Below are 27885 nucleotides of genomic sequence, written 5' to 3' on the forward strand. Positions count from 1 at the left end.
TGTGCTGTAAGAAATGAGAAAACAGATTATTTCAAAAAGATATGAAAAGGCATGTGAACTCATTCAGAATGAAGTAAGTAGGACCAAAAGAACAATTTATACTCCAACATCAATATTATGAAAATGAGCAATTTGCAAGATTTTTATAAACTGATTAAGAATGAAATGAACAAAGCCATGAGAACAATTTATATGACAACACTGTAAAAACAATTTTGAAAGCTATAAAAACTATGATCAATATAATGACCATCCATAACTCCTGTAGACCTATGAAAAAATATTCTCCTTCCTAACAGAGAGGTGTAAGATATAAGGTAGTGATCACTTATCTTTTGCTGATACGTCATGAAGCACATGTTACTTGTTCAAAAGAATCTTATTGTGTTGGTCCAAATTTGATAAAGACATCTGAATAAACTCTAATGAAATATAGCATAGTCTAAGCTACTTGGTATTACCTCCCAATGGGCCCATTTTCATTCGGCATGTTACTAAGAAGTTTCAGCCAAGGATACATATAGATTTTTCAGAACCATTCCAGGGGCAGAACTTCTTTATTTTTCTCCTCAAAATCACTAGGAGGTCTCTTAATTCCATTTCACATTTCTGCTGCACTAATCATAGCTTTGGGCCAGTTGTTTGTAACACAGTACTTGCTAGACACTCATGTTTCTAATTGTGGGTTTTCATTTACTTCAATTTAATTTAGGGGATTTGTTGTTACTTTCGCTTAGACCATTACGTTTCTGGACCCCGCCAAAGAAAAAGATCAGGCTCAAAGGGTAGAGTGTATTACTCAGGCTGTCCTGAAGTGGATTGTTGGAGAAGACTGGCCAGAGACTTTCTAGGGTTCTCATCTCTGAGAATATCTATTCCACATTCCACAACAGGAGTCTATCCTACTGAACACTCATGAGATGAAGCCTCAAGACTTGCCTTGACCCTTTGCATCCAGATATATGGGAGGAAATACAAGATAAAGATAGCCATATTCGGGATGTTGCACTATCTGCAACCATTTGTTGTTTAATTTCAGTGTTTTCTAGGAGTCACGAAGCTGTACAAAGAATGATCTTGAACTATAATAGAGGCTATAGGGATTGTGTTATACAAGTGTTAGGATGCAGATAGGCCGGTGTGATATCACCATGCTAATGGCAAAAGTGTTTCTCCAAGGGTGACCTGACAACAGCAGAAAATTTAGAGGCTTCTCTATTTGATCCATTTTGACATTGGTTTTTCAGGCACACTCCTTAAAGGCTCACCAGAGCCTCAAAGGGAAACAATCAATAATTGTCTTAATTGTTGCAGCAAAATCACCTGATACTCCTGCCCTCCTCTCCCCCTAACATAATATAGAAATGCCCTGGCAAAAGGCTACTCCTTGTTCGTAAAAGACTGTTTTAGTAAAGGGTGTTTTAATCCCTATACTCTAGGAATACTGTATCACAGTGTTAAGAATTTTATTCTTTAGGAGTTCCTCATAGTTGGGGAATTTCAAGGAGTGGATTTTCTTCCTTAGAATTTTCTGTGGTAATAAGGTTACCAGCTAGATGAAGGAATAGACACTTTCTTTGATCCCTGTGACCTCTCAAACATCTCCAAAATGAGAATTAGGCACAAGAGATTAAACATGTTCAGTTGTCCAAACAGTCTAGGAAAACCAAAGAACCCTATTGCCTAATAAGGTAATAAAAGAACTGTCATGGAGAGATATGAAAATCTGATTGTCCCTTTCTTGCCTGATCCTGAATGTAGCCCTTTTTTGTGTTCTTTTCATGATTTATTAAATAATTTCCTCAAGGGAAGAATTTTTAAAAATATAAGAAGTCCTGAGTTCAAATGTGGCCTCAGACACTTAACACAAAAACTATCTGTGTGACCTTGGGCAAGTCACTTAACCCAATTGCCCTCCTCCTCCCCCCCCCAAATACAAAAAGTTATTGAATACCTACTGGGAATGAAAAAAAAAATAGAACTAGAAGAGGCAACACAGCAGAATTACTAGATCTTCGAATTCACTTTTAAAAGTCTGTCTAGTTATGCTGTTTTTCCTCTACCTACTGTTAAATGTGAAATGTGCACCTTTGAAAATTCACTGATTAAAAGGCCAAAAAAAGATGTTTATATAAAACAGTATGGGAAATAATTTACCATACAACAAAGAGAATAATATAATTTATTATGTATAGGAAAATTTCTAAATATTATAACAACGTTGCTCATTTAAAAAATATAGACTTCAGGCATCTCATTCTCTTCTCTGTAAAATGACATATTACTAAAATCCATTTCCTTTCATGGAATTAATACTTTATCCATGATTTCCAGAAGTATATGAGAAGAGAGGAAAAAAATTTTTTCTAACAAAACAAGAAATTCGCTGAAAATCAAAAGTAACAAAATCAAATTTTCAATCACAGGAGAACCATAAAAAGATTACCAGTAGAAAAAAACTATTTTCACCAACTAAAATGTACCCTTCTATTTAGCACACAAAAAAAATTGTAGTTCAACACTAAGTTCTGAATGTAACTGGATTAATTCTAACAGGGCATAGAATCCTTTTTTTTCGGTATCACTACCTTCTGGTCCTTATTTTATGTTATTGTTCTTACTTTGTACTTTTCAAATCCTAAATCCTTTGTGGATCATGTAGGTTCCCACATTTTTTTTTTTTTCTGGTAAGAATGTGCATGAGAAAATCTCTACCAAGTCCAGGCGCCATTGAAATCTTACTGAAAGTGGCTTAAACCATTTTAGCAATGATTTCATGGTATTTTTTTGGGGGGGGGGAGGGTGTGAAACTTACATAATTTGCAAAAGTTAAAAAAGATACAGGCACATGTTATATATTGGCAATAGTAATCTATTTGTGAACTCACTGAAACTGATTGTGGAACATCACAAATCCTCCAGTGTGATCTGTGTTGGTCCGATTCCTTTAAATTCCTCAGTTACAAAGTACTCATTATCCTCAGACAATACATGTTGAATTCTGCAATGGTGTCTAGGATACAGTTACTTTTTCCCAATCAGAATATTACCAGGAATAAGCCCTAACCCACTGTGATGATGGCAATAACACCATTCATTTTAGCACTGTAGTCTTGGAGAAAACAACACAGCATTCTGATACTTATACAGCACTGCACCCCTTTGGTCCCAATTCTGCCTCCTTCACTCTGAAGAAGATTCCCCCAATGTCAGCACTGGGAACATCAGAATCAGTACCATTTTCACTGGTCCTCAGCTCCACCTTTCTTAACTCTTCAGCTAACCAGGTAATGAAAAAACCTGAAGGACAATCTGTGCCTACTGCTTGGTTTTAATAAAAAGCATGCAGCCAATTTCAAATACTAATCACCTAAAAGACATTACTCATCAAAAAATAAAATGCAATTAACTTTTAAAGTGTTAGTTACTTTTAAAAGTTAATAACTTTTAAAGTGTTACTGTCAATATTCCAACTTTAATAAGAACAAATAACTTGGGCATTTAAGGTAGAATTTTTTTTTTCCCATAATGAAATAACTCCATTTGTAAAACAGCCCAAGAGTGATGTAGAAATTGGCAAAAAAAAATTTCAAGGAATCTATCACAGGTGAAAATGTTATAGGAAGAGAATGCAAATGTTAACTTTATTTAGTGACATAACATGAACTTACCTACATAAGCCATTCCTGCATTTTAGAAGAGCTGTGTACATCACTCTTAGTTACATAAGGATTTTAAGATGCAAAATATTACATTAACGCCACAATTACACATTTCTAAACATATTGCCTCTATTATTTTGACCAACTACTTTCCTGGCTTGTTATTAATTGGTCACAAAGTGTGTATCTATAGACAAAACTAGAGGGAATTAAAGAAATTATGCTAATCTAATGTAGAAACAGTTCCAGCACCAGAATGAGACTGGATAGCCAAACAATCTTACAATCCTTATTTTAAACACTCTAGAAAGGTTGGAACTTTATTCAGGGTTTTGAAGTCTGCCTATTTCTATATCCATCTTCACTGGGTATTCCCTCTCAATACAGCAACATAGATCAAACTGAAAAAGTTCTTTAACAGGAATATTTCATGGATTGAATTTAGTTTCTAAATTATCCACAAGAATGAATTTGTTCCTTCCAAAATGTTAATTTGTTGTTATATAATCTTGGGAACAGTACATAGGCTGAGTGCCAGTTTTCTTCTGCTGTTTTGGGCAATGGCAGTTCAAATATTTTTAGCTAGTTGAGGCAAGTCATGTAGCAAAATTGAGGAATAAATGGTGACTAGACTGAGTGCTCCACTGGTATCCATTACATGGTAAGAAAATACAAGGAAGGCTCACAGCTTATTGGGTGGCATTCCTGACAGGGATTTATAGAATGATAAGGACAATGGTTACACAGGAAGGGCAGTCATAGATAAATTTCATGCCCTATTGTGGGAGGGAATATCCATACAATTGACAGAGACACAGTGAAATATTGGATTCCTGGAGATTCCAAGCTTGTTTGTAGTAAGAAGTGAAGGGATAATATTTGCCCTACTTTATTAGTCTGAAATAGGGATTCTTGAGTAGCAGGGGGGTGGAGAGAAAGGAAGGGCAAAAAGACATTTAATATACTTTCATTATAAAACATACTATGCAAAGTGAACAGCTGGTTTCTGGAAATACATAGAGTATATAGCTGAAATCTCTAAATACATATTTAAATAAATATAAATTTAATAAAATTCAATTGTTTAGAATTTAATTATTTAATATTGATTTCTAACTACTTCTAGGACCTAAATAGCCATGAAACTCTACTTAGATTAATTTGGACTTTGGCTTTTTAGAGGACACAACTTTACTGCCAAAAATTGATTTAATGATAAAATTGGATATCCATACCAGTGACTAAAAGAGTGTAGTTATAAAATCAATAAGTTCTTAACTACCATGAATTGATGGCAAAGTAATAGACTACAAACATGCAAATAGAGAAATTAAAAACTGTAGACAATGATAATCCCTTCACATGATGCAAAATATTTAAGGCAAAAAATGTACTTGATTTAAACTAGTGTTCAGTCCTGATTCTATATGATTCTATATTTCTGTAAAGTTGCAATTGCATGTGAGTGAGACATTAGCTCTGAAGCGCCTGAGGTACTACTAGAGTCATACTGACCTGCAAGAATGCAGGACCAAAGCAACAAATTGGCTCAACTGGCAGGAATTTACTTAATGCAGGATGGGGACTGGGGGTGGTTGTGGGATGTAAAACAAGGCTCTTCAAAGTTTTTCAGGCATTTTAAAGCATGAGTGGGCTACAACCAAAAAACCCACCTCATTTGCTTAATTACCATCTCTCTTGTACTTATATTTATAACTGTTTACTCTGTCCTATGCCTTATGAAAGACCATAAGCATAAATAAATTTACTAAGACTATGTGTGATTGAGAAGTAGCAGAGTACAATTGAGACAGGGCTAGCTTTTGAGTCAGAAAAAAACCAAAAACATCTGGGTTCAGGTCCTACATCTGACACAGACTGGCTATGTGACCCTGAGCAAATCACTTAACTTCTCAATGCTCTAGGGCTACTCTAAGACTATGCTTTGTTTTTTTGTTTTTTGTTTTGCTTTTTAGAGGGGGGACGGTAGGGCAATTGGGGTTAAGTGACTTGCCCAGGGTCACATGGCTAGTTTTTGTGTTAAGTGTCTCAAGCTGAATTTTTACTCAGGTCCTCCTGACTCCAGGGCCAGTGCTCTATTCACTGAGCCACCTAGCCACCCCTAAGGCTGTGCTTTGTAAAAGGATATCCACTTGCTCATCTCCATTGAAGAAAGAGCTTATTTATTAGGAACTACCTACACCAATAAAATCACAGGTCTAAAGGAACAAAAAGCAAAAACTTAGTTTGATTAACCAATTTACTTGAGAGCAATAAATGGAAAGAGACTATAGCCATCTTTTGATTTCATCTTCAGACACTTCATTTGATTATTATGGTTTGTTCTATGATTGAGTAATGTATGTTTTGTAGATAAGTATGAATTCTGTCATATAGAATAAGGCTTCTCTGGGAAAAAGAAGGAAATATTCTAATTTGTAGATTATATGTAATGTAACCTCATGTCCTACTTCAGTGTCTCATTCTCACTATGATTGGGGGTGATACTGAGTTCTCAAGGGCTTTTTCAAATGAGGCACAATCTTCTGGCTGTCCTACCAAGCTAGGAAGCCTTCACTGTGGGTCTGTGGATATAAGGTCATCTGAGAACCAGTCAAGCTCAGTTTAGGAGGATCAACACTCAATGTGGAGTCAGCACATCATCACTGGTTTTTTAGCCACAGAAACTCATTAGATTATTCACTAAAGTGAGAAGGAGATATAACCTGTATTAGTAGAGAAGCCAACCACATGAATGAAAGCACAGATTCCTTGAAGTACTGAAGGAATGTGATTACTATGAAGAACCCACTAGGTCTCAGGCCGAGAACTAAATAACACTAACATTTATTAAAATACTTCTAATTTGCAATGATTTCAACATTTGTGCACACAGAAAATATTATCAGATAACCAGAGAGGAGCTAAACTGTTGGGAGAATTCCTAATATGTTAGGTAGCCTACTGTTTAAGGCAGCAAAAATTTTTTATGTATTTATTTTGCATATCCATCATAATGCATTTAGGAGAGTTCCATCTTTCACTATAAATCCTATCTACTGTTAATCAGTCTGCCAACATGTGCCATTTATTTATTTATTCTTTTAGGCAATTGGGGTTAAGTAACTTGCTCAAGGTTACACGCCCTGTTATTTCTGGGTGTGGTGCTAAGTATCAGAGCCCAGATTCAATCCCAGGTCATCCCGACTCTGGGGCCAGTGCTCTTACTTGCTGAGCCACCTGGCCTCCCCCATGTGTCATTTCTTAAGCAGCTACCTACTATGGTTCTCATGGCAATAACAGCACGTGTTGTTGCTCTAACAACCCCAAGTATGCAACGTGCTAGTAATCTCAAAACGAGCCTGGTCAAGAACACTCACTTTTTTATTGATATAATATGGGTCCAGGTCCTCCAAGGGCTCAGACACCATTCCAGGTGGAATGTCTCCATAAATAAATGGAAGGGACTTTCCAGCTTCCAAGTCACTATTTGGCTTTGGGCCATTTTCGTCGTCATCTTTCTTGTCTGGTTTGGGATTCTTAGCTTTCTCTTCTGCAATGCGTTGTTCAATAGCTGCAAGAGATTCTCTGGTGAAGTAGTTGAAGCTGTCAGGTCCCGGTGGTACAAGCACTGTTTGCTCCATCTTGTCATCCTGCACATTTTAATTACCATTTATTCTGCATAGGAGAGTGCTAGGAGAAACAAGAAAACAAGTCTTTAGAATGACAATTATGAGAAATGGCAATGGCAGTAATTACACAGGTTCGATGTTATCAGCTACAGATAATGGGGCAGCTAAGTGGTGCACTGATCTTGGAATTAGGAACTTGAGTTCAAATCCAACCTCAGATACTTCCTCGCTCTGTAATCCTGGTTAAGTCACTCATACACTATCTGCCTTAGTTTCCTCAACTGTAAAATGGGGATAATAATAGCACCTACCTCCTAGGTTATTGTGAGGATTAAATGAAATAACATTTATAAAGCCCTTAGCAGAGTGCATGGCACATAGCAAGAACCTAATAAATGCTTGTTCCCTTTCCCTTCCCTCCTATAGATAGGGTAGGGAAGGGAAATGATTCCAAGGGATTTAATTGTCGCTGAGGATTTTTAAGTTTAAGTATCTGTTGGTTCTTGACACATGAGTTTTCTGGGCTAAATTTTAATAGGTTCTGATTTTTATCAAACCATAATTTTTATGGATTCAGGAGATGGCCTCAAACAAAGAAGAGATTCTAATTATAGTTTCCACTGAAATAAATGAGGCTAATTTTAGTTGCAAAAAACTGACTACTTATGTGTTGTATGACGCTGCTCTTTTTATCTTTGCAACCCACCTAGAAGAGGAAAATGGGCTCATGCAGAGACCAATCCAATCAGTCAATGAAGAGAAAGTGGGAGAAGATAAAATCTTCATCTCTGGCAGGCTTGTCAGAATGCCTACAGCCAGCAAGGCTTGAGCTGGAGAATTCTGAGCTATAGCAAAACTGAGCTGATCAGGGGACCTCATTAAGTCTGGCACCAGTATGGTGATCCTTCAGGACTGAAGGACCTCCAAATGCCTAAAGAGGGCTGAACTGGCCCAGGTCAGAAATGGAGCAGGTCAAAGATTCCTTCTTGATCAGAGTAGACCAGGCCCATGAATGTCCATTGTACTTGCAGCTTTGGTGAGCTAGGAAGATCTAGATTAAAAAAAAAAACAAACGTCCACAGTCAAACTGGTAGATGGGGTTTAGCATAGCCAGCTTTTACCATTGGTTTCATCTCCATAGCTGAACTGACTATAACCTCATCAATACTGAATGTTGAGATGGTGTTTAAAACAATAGCTCACATTTCTACAGCATTTTAAGGCTTAATAAGTGTCTTCATCACAGCAACCTATGAAGTAGGTAGTACATGAATTATTATCCTAATTTTTATAGATTAGGAAACTGAGTCTCAGAGAAGTTAAGCCACTTGCCTAAAGTTACAATCCTGTAATGCAGGTAGCCCAAGTATTATGAGCCCCATTCTATGGATGTGGGAACTACAGTTCAAAAAGTTAGCAACTTTTATCAAGGTCATGAAGTGAACAAGAGTCAAAGCTAAGGGGCAGCCAGGTGGCTCAGCAAGTAAGAGCACCAGCTCCAGTGTCAGGATGACCTGGATCAAATCTGGGCTCAGATACTCAGCACCACACCCAGAAATAACTGGTCGTGTAACCTTGAGCAAGTTACTTAACCCTGATTGCTTTAAAAAAAAAAAGAGTCAAAGCTAAGAGCTTGAACCTCTTAATTCTGCATTCAATGCTTTTTATACTGTCTTGATTGTAGGAAATTGGCCACACTGACCAGTTTTACTGTGCTGGATTTTATTTATTTGACCACACAGATGCATGGTACAAGGTTGGGACAAATGTTAAAGGTGAAAATAATAAGAGGACTAATTTAGAAAGAAAAGAATCTAGAAGTTTGAAGGAAAAATAAAACAGGGGTTGGAGAGGGAAGATGGATGGCATCAGCATCAGGAGACTATGGGACGGATTCTCCTGTACTATGAAAGGTGAGCAGAATGAAATCATGGTGTCATAAACTTCTACATGAATTGGAACATTTGTGTTTTCACTATGATAAGGTTATTATGGCTCTCCCTATAGTATTAAAAATACAATGGGGACCAGAGGTCTCTGAGCTCCACATTACAGAACTGAATCAGATTTGATGCCAGCTGCCAGGTCCCAAGTGTATTGTTTTAAGGGACATTTAATCTGAGCTCATGTTTCACAGGTGCTACTGAGCCAAATCTTCACGGTGTCTAAGCTACTCCCATTCTGCAAAGTAGGCACCTTTGAAAGCTGCATTAACTCCTTCATACAATCAGTACATTATTCAGAGAACTGTTATTTCAGTTTAAGTAAATACTATAATAGGTCTGTAATATGCCCCCCATAATATCTCAGAACCTTCTCTCCATCAGAGTTTACAGCTGAACTCTGTATCCTTTGGAGGAAAAGGGGATGAAAAGGGGATCCTTTTGCCAAATTTGGCTTTAGGGACTGAAATCTAAATTCTCATCACTGAGTAGATGTAAATGAATCTAGTTTATTGAAAATTACTGGTTTTTATGTTTGTTTTTTAATGTTTCTCTCAGTCACACAACTCAGGTATCTAGCGTCAGAGACTTAGAGCTGAAATGGACCTGAGAGGTCATGCAGTTCAACCCCTCTCATTTTATGGAAGAAGAAATTGAGACAGAGGAATCTTCCAAACTCACAGTGTATCAGGTATGATAAAACTTTAACTTCTGAAATGCTTTCTTTAATATCTGGTCTCTGTATTTCTATACCTTCCTTTATATTCTGCTTATAAGGATTTGGTGTTGCATCTTAGAATTTTGTAACTGCAAATACTATCTTTCCACACTCAGTCTGGGGGATAGAAATAGACCAATATTGTTTGCAATAGAATATATTTTCATACACACATTTATACGTAGCTAAATTAATAAATAAGGCTCTTTATTTCCATTAGAATTGTGGCATATTAGGAGGTTTTCTTGCCTCTCCTATGGAATCTGACTTAGCATCTAACATGTAGAAGACCAAAACAGGATAGAGAGAACCAAGGGCCTCTGTAAAGGCTTTGATGACTTTCTTGAGAGAACAATCCAAGGTCATTTTCTTGGCACTTTCCAGATATTCAGAATATAAACACTGTTAATTTTCCCTTACGTTTTTTGCTTTCACTCATAGAACCAACTGAGTTTTCTTCAACTCTTCATCCAATAACAACATAAGAGATAATCTGAATAATATATAGAATGGAATCACACAACCCGATAGCACTTGGACACCACCATTCTCTGGTTAGCTTAGTTGTATAGCTTAGTTAGTTGAGTAATTCAAAGAATGTTCCAGTCTCATATGCTAATGTCCCTCATCAAATTATTCAACTCATATCCCCTATAGGATTGATCTCCTGGAAGTGGAGGAAGGAGATGACACCTTGCTTTACCAATCACCATCCTGGAAGGCCCAGGAATCTCTAACACACTTCAGCTAAATCTGCAAAACCATATTCTTGGAGGAACTGCTACATCATCATCCTACTGTGAATGGGATTTCAGAGTCCTTCAGCATCTCATTTCTCTCTCCAGCCAGCTGTAAAATATATACTTCAATAAATAACCTTTTGACATGTAAGTTTTGTCTATTTCCTTTTCTGTTCCTTTGTGCATACATATAGATTCCATATATTCTTCCGTTTGGAGAGGCATTTGGCATCAAATGAAGGAATTAAAATGGAGAGGAGAAACTGAGCAAACCTTTTTCATATTTTTTAATTTCTGTAACTCAGGGAGCATCCAACTGCTGCAGTATGTGCCGCCAATTTACACAGATAGGTCTGGTGGAGTGATGAGAGCCTGTCCCAGGGTGGGGAAAGTGTCAGAGGACAAGAAGCTGGTTTATAGAAGAGATGTTACTTTTTTCAGTTTGCAAATCTCTAATCATTCTCAAGTATTGTGTGCTCATAAAACTTTTCAGAGACAAAATTAATTTCATAAAATCTTTCCTTATAACAATTTAGAGGAATTAGGAAAAAAGCATCTTTAGATCAAAGTAGAATTTCCATTCAAATATGGCAGTATATTGAATCTATTTTTTATTAAATTAGAATTCAAAGGAGTACCACATGGTAATTATTATTGAATTGATATAATAGTTACTATGTGATTTGTCATTTTCCTGTTTAAAATAATTATATAGCAATACTTAAAACAATTATGTAATAAAAATAATTATATAATAATACTTAACTATTAAACAAGTAAAAATAATCAATTAAAGTTAACTTTCTGTCAGGAACAGGTACTACTTACAAAGTCAGTCTCTAATATATTTAATAGTAGTATTTTTATATAATATATAAATACTATTAAATTATTAAAATACCATATTTAATAATATATGTATTCTACTATTTTGTTTAAAAATGGAAGAGCTGGTAAGTTCCATTTCTCTCTTGAATGACTCTCCAATTCTCTACTCCCATTGCCACCACTCAAGCATTGGCCCTCCTTGCCACCTACCTATTTGTTAACAAGGAAGAGCTTCCTAATAGGTTCTCCTTAAATGCAGATCTGTCTATTGACTGCTTTGACCATTTGGTTCTCCTAGTCCATTAATGCCAATGGCTTCCTTTGACTCTAATATAAAATATTAACTCTTCTGTTTTGCTTTTAAAGTCCTATACAACCAAGCACCAACCTCTATAGTCTCATTGGATATTACCTTCCCTCCCTCCCTCTCTAATCTAGCCAAATTGGCCTTCTTTCTGTTCATCCTACAGGGGATGCCATTCCAGTCTCAATGCCTTTGCACTGGTCATTCCACATTCCTAGAATGCATTCCCTCTTTATTTCTGTCTTCCTTTAAACCTCCTCTCATGTATCATCCATCTTTTTTCATGAAGCCTTTCCTGATACTCCCGACCACTTCTGAATAGGAATTATTTCATTCCTTGTATTTTTATCCCTAGAGACTACAAAAATATTTGACACATGTTAGGTATGAACTTGTTGACTTATTGATTCCCATTACATCTTTCTTTAAACCATATTTTATACTAGTATGAGAATAACCTTTCCCATAAATCTGATCATGCCAGTCTTCAGCTCAAAAATCATTAGTGGCTCCCTATTGCCTACTCAGTAAAGTTCAAACTCTCTTATCTGACATTCAAGGCCCTTCACAATCTGGCACCATCATATATTTATGGACTTATTTCATGATGTATCCTTCCATGTATTCTAAACTGGAGTCAATCAGGATGACTCTTTACCCCTTTTCTTGGTCCCTGACACACACATCATTCCTTACACCTGGAATATCCTCCCTTACCCCATTTTGCCTGATTCAAAAACCTGCACTGATTTACCTGGTTGATAATCACTTTCCATGTCAGTCCTTATATTATATGTTGCTTTGCACCTCACTAATAGACCTAATTCCATGAAGTGTGCATTATTGTTATTTATGTTTATATCACTGAAACTCAGATAACAATCTGAAGTCTCCAGATAATACAGGAGAATTTTCCTTAAGGTGTAAATGGAGCTCAATCTGCAAACATCCATTAGACAGCAGCTATGTGCCTAAACATTGTTTGCTTCTAGAAGAAATGCAAAAGTTTAGATAAGATGTGGTCCCTGCTCCCATTGACTTTATAATTCATTTGGGAGACAAGGTAACAACAATTCACTTTTCATGCAATTGTATATACTAGTGAGATATAAAACAACTTGTAATATGAGGTATGATGGGAAAGATCATTACCAACCAGGTAACCCAATGAAAGTTTCATGGAGGAGGTGATGTTTGAGTTGGGCTTTGAAGAGTTGGTAAAGAAATATTAATGGTCCTCAGATTATTTATATTTTGGTACCTAGTCCTTATTGTTCTATATGTCAATATATGTCTTAAAAGTTCTGCTTCCTAGTATACAGGGAGTTTGGAAGAGTTGAATTTCATTATGTAGCCCAGTTTCAGGTTGAAGGAGTTTCTGATAATTGTTACATTTATTGGGGCGGGGTGAAAGGGAGAACAAAAAGTTTCCCATAATACCTCATTCCAAAGACCTCCTGGACAATGAAGTAAAATTTTTGAAATGGGAACATCTCTTCAAAACATGGGTCATCCTTATCTGTATTTACCTGGAATCTATTTATATAATCAGAACACTTTCCTTATAAAGAATTGGATGAATCTTTTCAATTTTTGCTTTTTGTTTTGGTTACATTAATCTACATGTACTCCTTGCCTCCTCAGTTTCTCTCATTAGCCCCCCCCCATATACAATCGGTTGCAAAAATCTTCATAACATCTCATAATAAGCCTATTTTTCTCCTCTCACCTCTCCTTGCCACCACAAGGAAGCCCTCATCCCCTTATCCTTGGACTACTGCAGTAGCCTGCTGGTTGGTCTTCCTGCCTCAAATCTCTCCCCATACTAGTCTTCAGTTGTATTTTATCCCCCAAATACATCTTATCTAAACCTCTTGTTTCCCCTAGTAACTCTCACAATGCTATGACACAAACCTGTTATTTATGACTATTTTTTTGTTAATTGATTGAGGTCCATTTTCACCCTGAAGGAAAACTCACTGTATTACCTGGGAACTCAAATGGTTACCTAAGTTTAAGTGATGGCCAAGAAAACTAAGAACTAGGAAAATTTACATGTTGAGGAAGTAATTTCAGTTTCTTTGAAAGATTTGTGTAGATTATAAATGTAGATTATTTCTTTACTTTCACTGAAGTTCAACAATAGCAGGCCAATACATTTGATGTAAATAATATCAGTTGAGTTAACCTAGGGTTCTTGAATATTTACATCAAACGTATTGGCCCACTAATCTATGATGTCACTGGAAGAATAGCTTGTAATAATAACTGAGATTTATATAGAATTTTAAAGTTAAAAGCATTTTACATACATTATCTCATTTGAACATTATAAAAATTCTATGAGGTTTGTACTATAATGTTATTGTCTGAATTTTACAGGTAAAGAAACAGGCTCAGATAACCTAAGTGATTTGCCCAAACAGCACTCAATGTCACAGGTTTGATATGAACCCAGATCTTTCTGACTCTGGGTCAAATATAGACTATGGTGTTTTCATCCTAAGCAAAGGGCAAGAGCTTTTTGGACTAGATGGCTGCTTAAAGTCTTTTCCAATCTCAGATTTTCTATTTCTGTGATCATGTGATGGAAATGTTTCATATAATGATATGATATTTATGAAATTAAATCATTTAAAATATAACTCTTGATAATTGATGTAACATATTTGTCATTCCTGGAATATATTTTTACTTCTAGACAAATTTCTGGATTTGATTAGGGGAACAAGTTACAGATTTGGTTTCTAATCTTCTGGTTCTGAATTAATGCTAGGTATATTCTACAGAAAACTGTACTGTACTTTTGTTAATGTACAAAGCAAATTTAATTTTTTTAAGTGATAGGATGATTAAATCTTAAGAATATAGAAAGAAGACCCACCCTAGCTTCTGGAATAAAAACTCACTATTTGACAAAAACTGCCTGGAAAACTGGAAAATATTATGGTAGAAACTGGGCATAGACTGACATCTTACACTGTATTCCAAAATAAAGTAAAAATGAATACACAATTTAGATATAAAGGCTGCTACTCTAAGCAAATTAGGGGAGTAAGGAATAGTTTACCTATCAGATTTATGGGGAATGGAAGAATTAATGACCAAACAAGATATAGAGAACATTATGAAATGCAAAATGGATAATTTTGATTACATTAAATTGAAAAGTTTTGCACAAAACCAATGAGACCAAGATTAGGAGGGAAGCAGAAAATTGGGAAAGAATTTTTACAACCAATGTCTTTTGATAAAGGCATCATTTCTAAAATATATAGAGAACTGATTCAGATTCATAAGAATACGAGTCATTCCCCAAGTGATAATGGTCAAAAGATATGAACAGGCAATTTTCAGATAAAGAAAATAAAACTATTTATAATAATATGAAAAAATGCTCTAAATTACTATCAATTGAGAAATGCAAATCAAATAACTCTTAGGTACCACTTTATACCTATCAGATTGGTTAACATGATGAAACAGGAAAATGGTAAATTCTGGAGATGTGTAAAAATTGGAACACTAATGCATTGTTAGTGGATTTGTGAACTGATCCAATCATTCTGGAGAGCAATTTGGTACTATGCCCAAAGGGCTATAAAAATGTGTGATATAGCAATACCACTTCTAGGGCTGAATCCCAAAGAGATCATAAAAATTGGAAAAGGACCCACTGTTATGGGAATGTATATTTTTAAGATCTTCCCTGCCCCTAGGCTTAAGTGCACCTGGAGCCGGGGGTGGGAGGCTTGTTTTTCAGTAGATACTTTTTGATTGGCCAGTGGGTCCAAAAGGTTGTTACATTCTCTGAGCCAGGAGAAGGCTATATAAACCCTGATGTGAGACTTTGTTTTGGGGCTCACTTTGAGAAGTGTTGTGTGATTTGACCAGATGAGACTATGGGTAGCCGTTGAGAGCCCCCCGGCTTTGAAAACCCAGATGTTGATGCTTCCCTCTCTGGTAATTGTGATTTGGTATGGATGTAATGGTTGGACAGTTGGAAGCCTGTCTGCTTGAAATATTTCTGTCTGTATACTCTGAAGTTCGGGGTGCTTTTTCCCCTGAACTAGGTAAATTATATGTTTGATTGATTAAAGCAAGACTGCTAACCCATTTTGAATTGCTTTCTTTTAGAAAAGCAGATCTAAGAACCTGTATTGGCAGCCACCCTGGAGACGCTGGTGTGCTTGCTGCTACACCCACATATACAAAAATATTTATAGCAGCTCTTTTTGTGGTGGCCAAGGACTGGAAATTGAGGGGATGTCCATCAACTAGGGAATGGTTGAACAAATTTTGGCATATGAATGCAATGGAATACTATTGTGCTATGAGAAATGATGAGCAGGTGAACTTCAGAAAAACCTGGAAAGACTTATATGAACTTATGTTGAGTGAAGTGAGCAGAACCAGGAGGACACTATACTCAGTTAGAGACACATTGTGCAATGACTAACTTTGATAGACTTATCTCTTCACAGCAACGCAAGGACCTAAGACAGCTCCAAAGAACTCATGATGGAAAATGCCATCCACATCCAGAGAAAGAGATGTGGAGTCTGAATGCAGATCAAAGCATGCCATTTGCTCTCTTTTTCTGTTTTGTTTTGTTTTTCTTTTTCTTTCCTCCTATTTGTTCTAATTCATCTATGCAACATGCCTATTGTGAAAATATGTTTAATGGAAATGTATATATAGAGCCTGTATCAAATTGCATGCTGTCTTGGGAGGGTAGGGAGAGAAAATTTATAAAACTTTTGGAAGTGAATGTTGAAAATTTAAAATTAAATAATTAATTAATAAAGAAGAATATGGAAAGAGGTTATCTTAATCAGTCAATTATATCATCTGACATAGGATTCTATAGTAGAATGCTAACAGCAGGAGATGAAGAGATAAATGTAGTATGTATCATCCCCACTACATATAGTTTGTCATAAATGTTTTCCTTTCCAGAGGAAATTTCATGCATAACACTACTAGACTTGACAGGAAGCAGTTATTCAAGCCAAGGTTTGCCCTGCAGTAAGGAGGAGGCTATGAATGGTAAACCACATGGTTGTGGTTATCTTTGTAGTGCCCTTGGCATGCCTTTATTTGAGGTAAACTTACTTACTCATGGATTCTTGCAGTTCATCCTACATCAGACTTCAAAACCTCTCCAACCCACACTGAGGTAGAAGAGTTTGTACAGCTCAGCTTGGAGGATTCCATTCTAAAGAGGAATGGCAATCCCTTTATATAAATATACTCTTTCACAGACTCATAGAAAAGCGATCTAGTCTATACCCTTAATTTTGTAAAATAAAGACATACTTAGTCTTATACATAGCTTTATTTTAAGAAAACTGGCTTTACTAAGTTGGTAACTATCGAATGGGCCATTATCTTTTACACCAAAGCCTCTTGATTATATCTTCCCAATATCTCTTATGTCTTTACTCTATTCCTTCTGCCATTGTCCTATCATATAGACCTTCATGACAGATTTCTGAATTATTGCAATAACCTCCTTGCGCATTTTCCTGCATCCATTCTCTTCTGGTCTCTAATCCAACCTTAAAATTACCAAACTATTTTTCTTTATGTATACAATCTGATTGGATGGATCTTTTGCCTAGAGATAATTCAGTTGCTCTCATTTCGTAGTAAGCTTCCAAATCCTTTATCTGGCATTCAAGGCCTACAACAATCTTCCTGCACCCTATTTTTCCAGCTTTAGCTTGTATCATTCCCCTCTGGGTACTCTATACTACAACCACTGACCCACCATCCCCTCAAGACATATGTCTTCTACTTCTATGCCTTCGCTCAGGCTGTTCCCTAGCCTACATATCCGTAGAATCCTAAAATACCACTGCTTCATTGATTCCCCCTGTTAGTAACAACTTTATAGCCTTAGACTTCTCCTAGTGGTAGCTAACATTTATATAAAGTTTTTAAGTTTTCAAAGTCCATTATCTTATTTTATCTTCACAGTTACCCTGTGAGGTAGGTATTATTATTTCTATTTTACAGATAGAGAAACCAAAGATCAGAGAAGTTAAATGACTTTTCCATGACCATACAATTAATAAGTGTCTAAGGCAGGATTCAAATCTATGTTCTTCCTGACTCCAGATCCAGTCCTTTTCCCAGCATAATACATGTCTTAGCACTCATATAGAGAGTAAACTTCTTAAAGACAGGGATCATGTCTTTTATGCCTCATCCAACTCCCCTAATGTCCTCAGCATAGTGCTCTACACACAATAGACATTTAATAAATTAGTTGAGTGAACTAATTTGGATATAGGACTTTTTTTTTTCCATTGAGGGTCACAAATTTATATTAAAGCATCAACCAACTTAACATGAGTAAAAGTCCCTTCTTTTAGCTTTTCTATATACATTAAAATAAAGAGAGGCTGCTTGATGTTGTTCATGAAGAGCCAGCCTTGAGGTCATGAAAATCTGGGTTCCAGGTCTGCTTCTGATACATAGTAGGTGCATGACTCTGAGCAAGTCTCAGTGCCCCAGAAAGCTCTTTAAGAAGAGATACTGATCTTTATGGGTGGAATTAATTATCTCACTAGGAATTTCCTATACTGAAGAAATCACAGGTCCACACCAAAAAGATCCCAAACAAAACTTTTCCTATAGTGATAGTTTAAAATGAACTGGAGGGGTGGCTAGGTAGCACAGTGAATAGAGCACTGGCCCTGGATTCAGGAGGACCTTAGTTCAAATCCGGCCTAAGACACTTAGCACTTACTAGCTGTGTCACCTTGGACAAGTCACTTAACCCCAACTGCCCTGCCTTCCCCCTCCAAAAAAAAATGAACTGGAAATACAAAACCTTACTAAGTAAATAAAACAAATAAGAAAAAAATTAAATTTATATATTTCATTAAGAAAAAAGAGAAGAGAGGGGGTACAAATGAAGGTAAAGATAGACAATCAGAGATATAGACAAAGAAGGAAAGACATTAAAAACCTGAGAGGAGATGAGGTATGCAATGAAAAGAACACACACAAGCACAAACATGGATATGTATTCATACTAGGAACAAGAGACAAATAACAGATTTTAGAGAAAAGATAAAAAAGAAAGATGTGACAGGGTGGGCATGTTTTATCTATATGTATTATATATGTTATATAATATAATATGAAATATAATATATTATTGTATACATGCATGCACATACACATGCATATATACATGCATGCATGGATGCATAACATACATACATAGATGTTGGTATGAAAGTAAGCTTATGGTCACAAAGTAGCAGCTTCCTATTCTTGATTTATATCAATTAGAAAGAACAGGATCTCAAAGTAAGTCCTATAAATGTTAGTTGGTCAATTACTCTATTAATGAACATCTTCTACCCTAAGTAATAGTAACTATAGGTGGGGAGGGAGGTATACAAAGAAATATAAGAGGGGCGGCTAGGTGGCGCAGTGAGTAAGGGCACCAGCCCCGGCGGGTTCCGGCCTCAGATACTTGGCACTCACACAAAAGAACTGGCCGTGTCACCTTGAGCAAGTTACTTAACCCCAATTGCTTAAAAAAAAAAAAAGAAATACAGGACAGGTTTTGCTCTCAAGAGATTTACAATTTTGTTAGGCTGACTAGAATAACATAGTAGAAAGGGGATATGACCAGGAATTAGAAAATTGAGATTATAATACCTTCTTTGATTATATTTATAAGATTATAATTTTCTGTCTTGGTATGTGACCTTGAATCCCTTTCCTTCTTTTTTAATCACCATTGTAAAGCACCATATGTAAAATGGGGGAATTAGAATAGATGATTTCTATGAGGTCTTTTCTTACTAACATGAATCTATGAAAACTAAATAACCATATGAATTAAATAAATACAAAAGTTAGCACAATATCATGTGGAACCATCTGTATGGTAGGAACAATATCTACCAGGTGCCCATCACATACCTTAAGGCAGGCTACTTTTTCCATTAAAAGATAAGGACTCGGGCATAAGAGTGGCCAGTTCACAAAGAGGCAGTGCTTCTAAGATTCCATAAGTATCTCACTGCAGAGTGAGTCACCATAATCCTGCTGACCACACCCTTTGCACCGATGCATTTCCATGGTATCCTAGCAGGGTATCTTTTCCATACTATGGCTAAGTAAAGCTCCTTCTGTTGGAAGTCAAGTCAAAAAGTATTTAAGTGCCTGCTAACGCTAGGCATTATGTTAAGTGCTGGAAGTATACAAAGAAAGGTAAAAAGCAGGCCCTGATATCAAAGATGTTACAGGCCATTTGAAGGAGACGACATACAAAATATGTGCAGAACATAGTGTATACGCAAAAAAATTAGATAAATATATACGATACATACATACGTGTGTTAACTTGGAGGTAATCTCAAAGCAAAAGAAATAGAATCAAGGAGGATTAGGAAAGGCTTCTTGCAGGAGGAATCTTTAACTAATCTGAAGGAATCCAGAGAAGCCAAGATATGGAGAGGAGGAATCAGAGACTTGTGGGACAGCTAGCGAACATACATGGAGTCAGGCATGGACTACATTCTGTAAGCAACAGCAACAAGTCTGGCGTCACTGGATTGCAGAGCATGTAGAAGGTAGTAAGGAATAAGAAAAAAAAAACCCAGAGGATTTTACATTGGATCATGGCCGCAATAGGGAGCCACTGGATGACATGGCCAGACCTGGGCTTGGTAACTGTTAGATAGTCTATCAGTGTCTCTCATTTCTTTCCAATCTTGAAACTGAACTGTCAGACTAGACTGAATTAGGTCTGACCTATGACAAATGGTGTAATCAATAAGTGTTATAAATTCAGAGGAAGAAGAGATTGCTGTGTCCCATAACATACCATTGCTCCATTCTGTAACCAAGGCAATTAATAGTCTATAATGAAAGTCCAGAGGGAAGTGCTTCAAAGCTTAGGGATAGTTCTATGGCTACTGTTATAACTATTGATGCTATAGAGTGGTAGTTCTCCAAGTATGTTAAGGGTCTGTGAGGTCAAAACTCTTCATAATAATACTAAGACGTTTCTTTTTCTAATATGGTACATATCAATAGATATAACCTACATGAACAAAAGATTTTTGAGATGCTCAATAATTTGTAACTGTGAAGAAGTCCTGAGACCAAAAAGTTTGAAATGGTTACATACAGAGGACCCTGTGTACAAACAAAATTTGGCCACATTGTCTTATTCTGGGGGAAGGGAAAAGAATAATCTAAAGGTAGGACCTCTTGAAGTAGCCACCTCACTATTTTTCTATATCCTAAAATATAGTGGTAATATTTTAAAAGTGAAATTAACTGTGTTAAAAACCTGAAGAACCAAACTTTTTATTATGTAAGTGTTCAACTCATTTCTTTCTATCCCAGAAATTCACTCAAATTATAGAACATATATTGCCTGTGTTTGTTTTGATATGCACAAATCTCCCTGACTATACTATAGGATATTTATAATGCAGATGTTATCTTTATTTTTTGACAGAGCTGTGTGATTTACTGAAGAGAGCACTGGAATTGGAGTTAAAAGGAAAGGTAAATTCAAACCCCAAAACCAACAATTATGAGCCAAATGATTTCAGTTAATCACTCAATCTCTCTGCCTCTATTCTCTCATGTATAAGATTGTATTAATTATACTTACATTGCCTACCTCAAAAGATTGTTTTAAATAAAGCATTTTATAAACTTCAAAGTAACTAGCTGGGCTTGGAGACAGGAACACTTGAGTTCCTACTCAATATGAGTTTATACAAACTCATAAAATTGCTAACTGTGAGACCCTGGGCAAAGCATTTTACTTCTGTCTGCCTCAGTTTGCTCATCTGTGAAATGGAGATAATAATAGAACCTACTTCACAAGCTTGTGGTGAGGATAAAAAGAGATACTATTTGTAAAGTACTTTACAAATCTTTAAAGCTCTATACAAATTCTACCTATTATTACATAAAGCAGCAACATAAATGTGATATTATTAAATGTCATATTTTATCTTGTTTGACTGAATTTAGATGGGAACAGTCCTGGTCAAAATCCCTATCCTACTATTATTCTTTTTATGTTTGATGTTTTGTGGATTTTTGTGTAGGTGGGATAAAATGACTGCTTTCTGTAAATGAATGAAGTTCTAGGAAAACTTAAGGAAGGCTCTTCAGAACAGCTTCAGTGGCAGACAAGGAGATGGAGAGAATATATGTTCCATCCTGGTCTCACCTAGTTTTGATTTATTCAGTTAAATTCCTATATTTTAAAGTCTTTCATTTATTTTGGAGATTAAGAGTATTTGGTATATGGCTAGACTGACTAAAATACTGCTCTTTAGTTCTTATGGATTAATATTATATCTGGGTGATTATAGGCAGCAGGTTTTTCTTTTGTGACAATGCTCTGGTTCTAGTAATTTTATTCAGTATTTTTTTTTGAAGGGGGAAAGGAAAGGCAATGGGTTTAAGTGATTTGCCCAAGGTCACATAGCTAGTAAGTTTGTCAAGTGTCTGAGGTCAAATTTGAACTCAGGTCTTCCTGACTCCAGGGCCCGTGTTCTATTCACTATGTCACCTAGCTGCAGACTGTTTTTATAGTATATACATTTATCACCTATTCATTTATATAGGATAGAAAGAAAACTTCTGGAGTAAAATTCTTGATACTTTATTATATCTTTTCAGGTATTTGATAGGTCCTAAATTTTTGAAGACTACAGTGATATGTTATACAATTTTTACTATATTTCCTTGCATAATCTGCTTGGACTGGAAGTCTATTCTCCTTAAGGAGATTTTAAATTTAAAATTTGAGATTTTAAATTCATGTAATTTCAAGTGGCAATGACAGCCTTGTATCACTATCATAAACTCTTCCTTCTCTGTAAATGATCCATGTGACCCAGTCATTTGTTTAACACATTTTTGTAGCTATATAGTTGATTGAGTTCATGTGGCTCTTACCCATGGAGAACTTCTTGATTCTACTCTCTTGGATCTTAGCTATTTCAAAGCCTCCATCTGGAGGTAAGCCACTTTTAGCTAATTTCATAGGTACCGTATTCTGTATCTCTTATGTTGTTGTTCAGTTATTTAAGTCATATCTGATTCATTGTGACCCCATTTGGGGTTTTCTTGGCAAAACACGGGAGTGACTTGCCATTTTCTTCTTTAGCTTATTTTACAGATGACAAATTGAGACAAAGAGGGTTAAGCAAATTGCCCAGAGTCACACAGCTAGGAAGTGTCTGAGGTGGGATTTGAAATCAGGCATTCCTGATTTCACGTCCATGCTCTATCCACCATGCCATCTAGCTATCTGTTTTTCTTGTTAGTCTTGACTTTTGCTCTGTGAAAGATACCTCTTGGTTCCAGAAGTATTTCTATGAAATTTTAACTTGTTTTATTATGTGCTTTGAGAATATCAGTCATTATTTTTATTTCAGCAGTATTAATATCATAAAACACCAGTAAACTAGGGCTCTACTGTACTTCTCCCTCTTAAATAGACTTAAACTAAGTATAAGTTTGCAAGTAATAGAAGAACAAGTTGACAAAGAAAAAAAAAAGAATGCTGATATAGAAAAATCACTTATCCAAATACAGACACCCATGTTAAATTCTGGTTCTATTGACAAATTAAAAAAAAAAAACCAGTACTGTGACAACCTGAGCTACGCAGTAGTTTTCTGGTACAATGCCCACTGTAAGGGAGAAACCAAACAGACATCTGCCAACAAGGTTGCCAGACCCTTGTTGAGCTCCCTTACTATTCCAGGGATATAAACCATCTGGGCATGCTGCTTCGTGATACAACATTTCCAGTTCATTTCAGTGGTGTTCCTGCCACCCACTTTCCAAAGAATGTCACTGCCAACAACTAGTAAAAATAACAAAGCAAAATGTTATTCTTACAGTTGTGGTCTCACATCTTTTTTTAAACCCTTGAGAGAGAAATCATTTTTATTTAGCATTTCAATTGCATATTCAAGACCGTGGTGCAATATATTCTGCATTTCATAACGAGTTTGAAAGGGATTAATTATATAAGCCCTGATTTTATTTAGGCCTTCATAAAACACCAAAATGTAGTGCTTTTTTCTAAACTACAACTATACACACACACACACACACACATACATATATATCATGCTTTTTTTTCTTTGTCAACTCATATACTTGGCAACTTATACTTAGTATAAGTATTTAAGAGGGAGAAGATTGTAATTTCCAGTCATTCATTAGATTAAAAATGTTTAGAAGAAACTATTAGATCTAATACATGTCTACACTGGCATAGGTATGCATATTGGTTATTTCTAAAGGACAAACCAATTGGAAGAAAAGTGAAACACTTAATCAATTAGCTATTTGTTTATACCACAACAAACAGCTGGTTTGACTAAACTAAATTAAAACCGTTTCTATGATGAGACTAGATTTAGTATACTACACAACATACTTTAGCAAAAGGGGTACTGGTCTTGGAGTCCAAAGAACTGGATTTGCATCTTAGTTCTTTTACTTATTAGCTATGTGATTTGGAGGAAGTAATTCAACTTCTATGAGCTCCAGTTTCTTCATCTTTAAAATGAGAATAATAAGATTTGCCTCCTGTTGTAGGTGGGAGGAGTTTCTTCCTGATTTGGTCAGGTAGGTAGAAAGGCAGCATTTATTATGCATTTACTATATAATAGTTCTTGATTAAGGCAGTTGTTATATTGATGTTGACTTTGTATGGGAGGAGTGATGTGGCATAGTAACTAGAGTCAGGAAGATCTGAGTTCAAATTTCACCTCAGACACTTACTAGTCTTGTGAGCCTAGGCAGATCACTTTTGCCTCAGTTTCCTCAACTGTAAAATGGGGATAATAACAGTACCTACCCCCCAGAGTTGCTGTGAGGTTTAAAGGAGATAATATTCTTTAAAGTACCCAGCACATAGTAGGTACTATATAAATACTTATTCTTTTTCCTTCAAGGTTTCCTCAGTATTCCAATGTAAAAGCAGTCATACAGTGATTCAATTAGATCTCAGGTGGACAAGTGGCAGCAACCATAAGCTCCTCCCCTCCAGGCAGCAGCCCCCAAAAGGGCCCATGCCCACACTCCAGGTAACAGAGGTGAATGGAGGGGTGGTTTGCCATACACACAACCATACTCCCTAATTTTAGCCTACCACAGTTCAACTCTTGGTCCCCATAATCAGGGTTGCCAGCATTACAAATTGCTGCAATGGGCCATGGCGGCATGGCAGCGGCGATGAACGCCGCAGCCGGCCTGCGCGGGAAGACGTGGCAGCGGGAGTCGCAGGCCAGGTAGGCGCCAGCAGACGCGGGGCGGGAAGGGGCCTGATCAACTCCGAGGGCAAGTCTTCCCACCAACCACAAGGTCCACTACCAGGCCTATCACCAAAGGGCTGGGACTGGAAAGAGCAAGGTAAGAAGCAAAGACAGGGGCCCCTATACTGGACAGCAAACACTCCTGGGGCTACCACATCATAGCACGGAAATCTTTTTTAAAAAAGCCCCTTTCAGGACCTCCAAAGACGAGGATGACAGAGTGAACCCCACTTGCTCCAAACCCCCCCTCTGACCCTGAAAATATAGTAACTATTGTCCAGGGCAAAACCCTCTACAGTAAAGGCTTGGGATCCTAGAGGAAGGGCGTGGTTAGGACCCTGCCTCAAAATGGGTAGAAAGCAGACTACAAAGACAAAGACTCTAGAGTCCTACTATCCTCAGAGGGAGGAACCAACCTCAGAGGGAGACAATGTGGACTCCACACCCACAGCTGAAACTTCAACAGGGAATGGATCCCAAGCACAGAAGGCTCTCCTAGATGAGATCAAAAGGAACTTTGAAAGCAAAATGAGAGAGATAGAAGAGAAAATGAATAATTCTCTCAAAACAAAAATAGCAGAATTCGAAAAGCATTATAATGAGGAAAACATCTCTCTAAAAAGAAAAGTGTATGATATGGAAAAGGAGCTTCAAAAATTAACCAAGGAAAATGATTTGCTAAAAACCAGAATTAAACAAATGGAAACAAATAACTCTATGAGGAACCAAGAAGTAGCCAAGCAAAACAACAAAAATGAAAAATTAGAAAAAGAGGTAAAATACCTCAAAGAAAAAATAACTGACCTGGAAAACAGATCCAGGAGAGATAATCTGAGAATCATAGGCCTACCAGAAAATTATGATGAAAAAATGAGCCTGGACAACATTCTCCAAGAGCTCGTTAAGGAAAACTGCCCTGAGATACTTGAACCTGAGGGGAAAATAGAAATCAACAGAATCCACAGGACACCTGCTGTAAGAGATCCCAAACTGAAAAATCCTCAAAATGTTGTGGCCAAACTCCAGAACTACCAGATAAAAGAGAAAATACTTCAAGCGGCCAGAAACAAACAATTCAGATATCAAGGGTCCACAGTGAGGATTGCACAGGATTTGTCAGCCTCCACACTGAAAGATCGGAGGCAGTGGAATACAATTTTCAGGAAGGCAAAACAGCTTGGATTACAACCAAGGATCACATACCCAGCGAGACTGAGCATATTCTTCCAGGCAAAGAGATGGTCATTCAATGATATAACAGAGTTCCAGACCTTCTTGATAAAAAAGCCAGAACTCAATGGAAAATTCAACCTCCAATTACAAGAAGCAACAGTGACTTAGAAAGGTAAACAAGGAGAACACACATCATTTTAGAGGGAAAGAGGGGAGGGAGAGGAGCTTCGCATGAGATCTGTTCCTGCCATTCTTGATGCGAAGAAAAAATAGCATACATCATTAAGTATAACAATATCCTACAGGTAGTAGGAGGGGGGAAGGGTTACAAAAGAGGGGTGGGAGTGGTTTGTAGAGAGGGAAGTAGTAAGGGGAAAAGGGGAGGAAAAGGGAGGGGGGCCGAAAAGGGAACACTGAGGGAGGCGGTGGTCAAAAGGAAAACTATTAAGGGGGGGAAGGGAGAAGGGAGGAAAAATATGAACATTAACAGGGGCAGGAATAGGATAAGGGGAAAGAAACAGATAACAATCATAACTGTAAATGTGAATGGAATGAACTCTCCTATAAAACGGAGATGGATAGCAGAATGGATTAGAAATCATAATCCTACAATATGCTGTTTACAAGAAACACACCTGAAACAGAGGGATACACACAAGGTAAAGGTAAAAGGTTGGAGTAAAATATATCATGCCTCAGCTAAAGTAAAAAAAGCAGGGGTAGCAATCCTTATCTCAGATAAAGCAAATGCAAAAATTGACCTAACTAAAAGAGATAAGGAAGGAAACTATATCCTGTTAAAAGGCACCATCGAGAATGAAGCAATATCACTACTTAACATATATGCACCAAGTGGTGTAGCTTCCAAATTCCTAGAGGTGAAGCTAAAGGAATTAGAGGAAGAAATAGATAGCAAAACTATACTAGTGGGAGACCTTAATCTCCCCCTATCTGAACTTGATAAATCCCACCTCAAAATAAACAAGAAAGAAGTTAAGGAGGTGAACAGGATTTTAGAGAGGATAGGTATGATAGATCTCTGGAGAAAACTGAATGGGGATAAAAAGGAATATACTTTCTTCTCAGCAGTTCATGGCACATACTCAAAAATTGACCATGTTCTAGGGCATAAAAACCTCACAATTCTATGCAGTAAGGCAGAAATATTAAACGCATCGTTCTCAGATCATGATGCAATAAAAATTATATGCAATAAAGGGCCAGGGAAAGACAGACTAAAAACTAACTGGAAATTAAACAATTTAATCCTAAAGAATGAGTGGGTCAAACAAGAAATTATAGAAACAATCAGTAATTTCATTCAAGAGAATGATAATAATGAGACAACATACCAAAATCTGTGGGATGCATTAAAGGCAGTTCTTAGGGGAAGTTTTATATCCCTGAGTGCATACGTGATTAAATTAGAGAAAAGGGAGCTCAACAAATTGGGCATGCAATTAAAAAACCTAGAAAAAGAACAAATTCAAAATCCCCAATTAAATACTAAACTAGAAATATTGAAGACTAAAGGAGAGATTAATA

The 27885-nt window shown here is 36.6% G+C and overlaps 1 protein-coding gene across 1 annotated transcript in view; it reads right to left on the minus strand.

The window, feature by feature from the left end:
* Nucleotides 1-27885, minus strand: part of LOC138155437 (sodium channel protein type 1 subunit alpha-like) — a 225373-nt gene that overhangs the window by 134179 nt on the left and 63309 nt on the right. Inside the window, exon 3 of the mRNA XM_069080688.1 lies at nt 7043-7355. Coding sequence (XP_068936789.1) covers nt 7043-7306 — 264 coding nt within the window. The 5' untranslated portion in view covers nt 7307-7355. The remainder of the gene's footprint in view (nt 1-7042; nt 7356-27885) is intronic.

Source organism: Petaurus breviceps, unplaced genomic scaffold, assembly GCF_028583685.1.
Source record: "Petaurus breviceps papuanus isolate PSGF00001 unplaced genomic scaffold, PetGlider_PUasm1.0 91133, whole genome shotgun sequence".
In the NCBI taxonomy this organism is placed as follows: domain Eukaryota; kingdom Metazoa; phylum Chordata; class Mammalia; order Diprotodontia; family Petauridae; genus Petaurus; species Petaurus breviceps.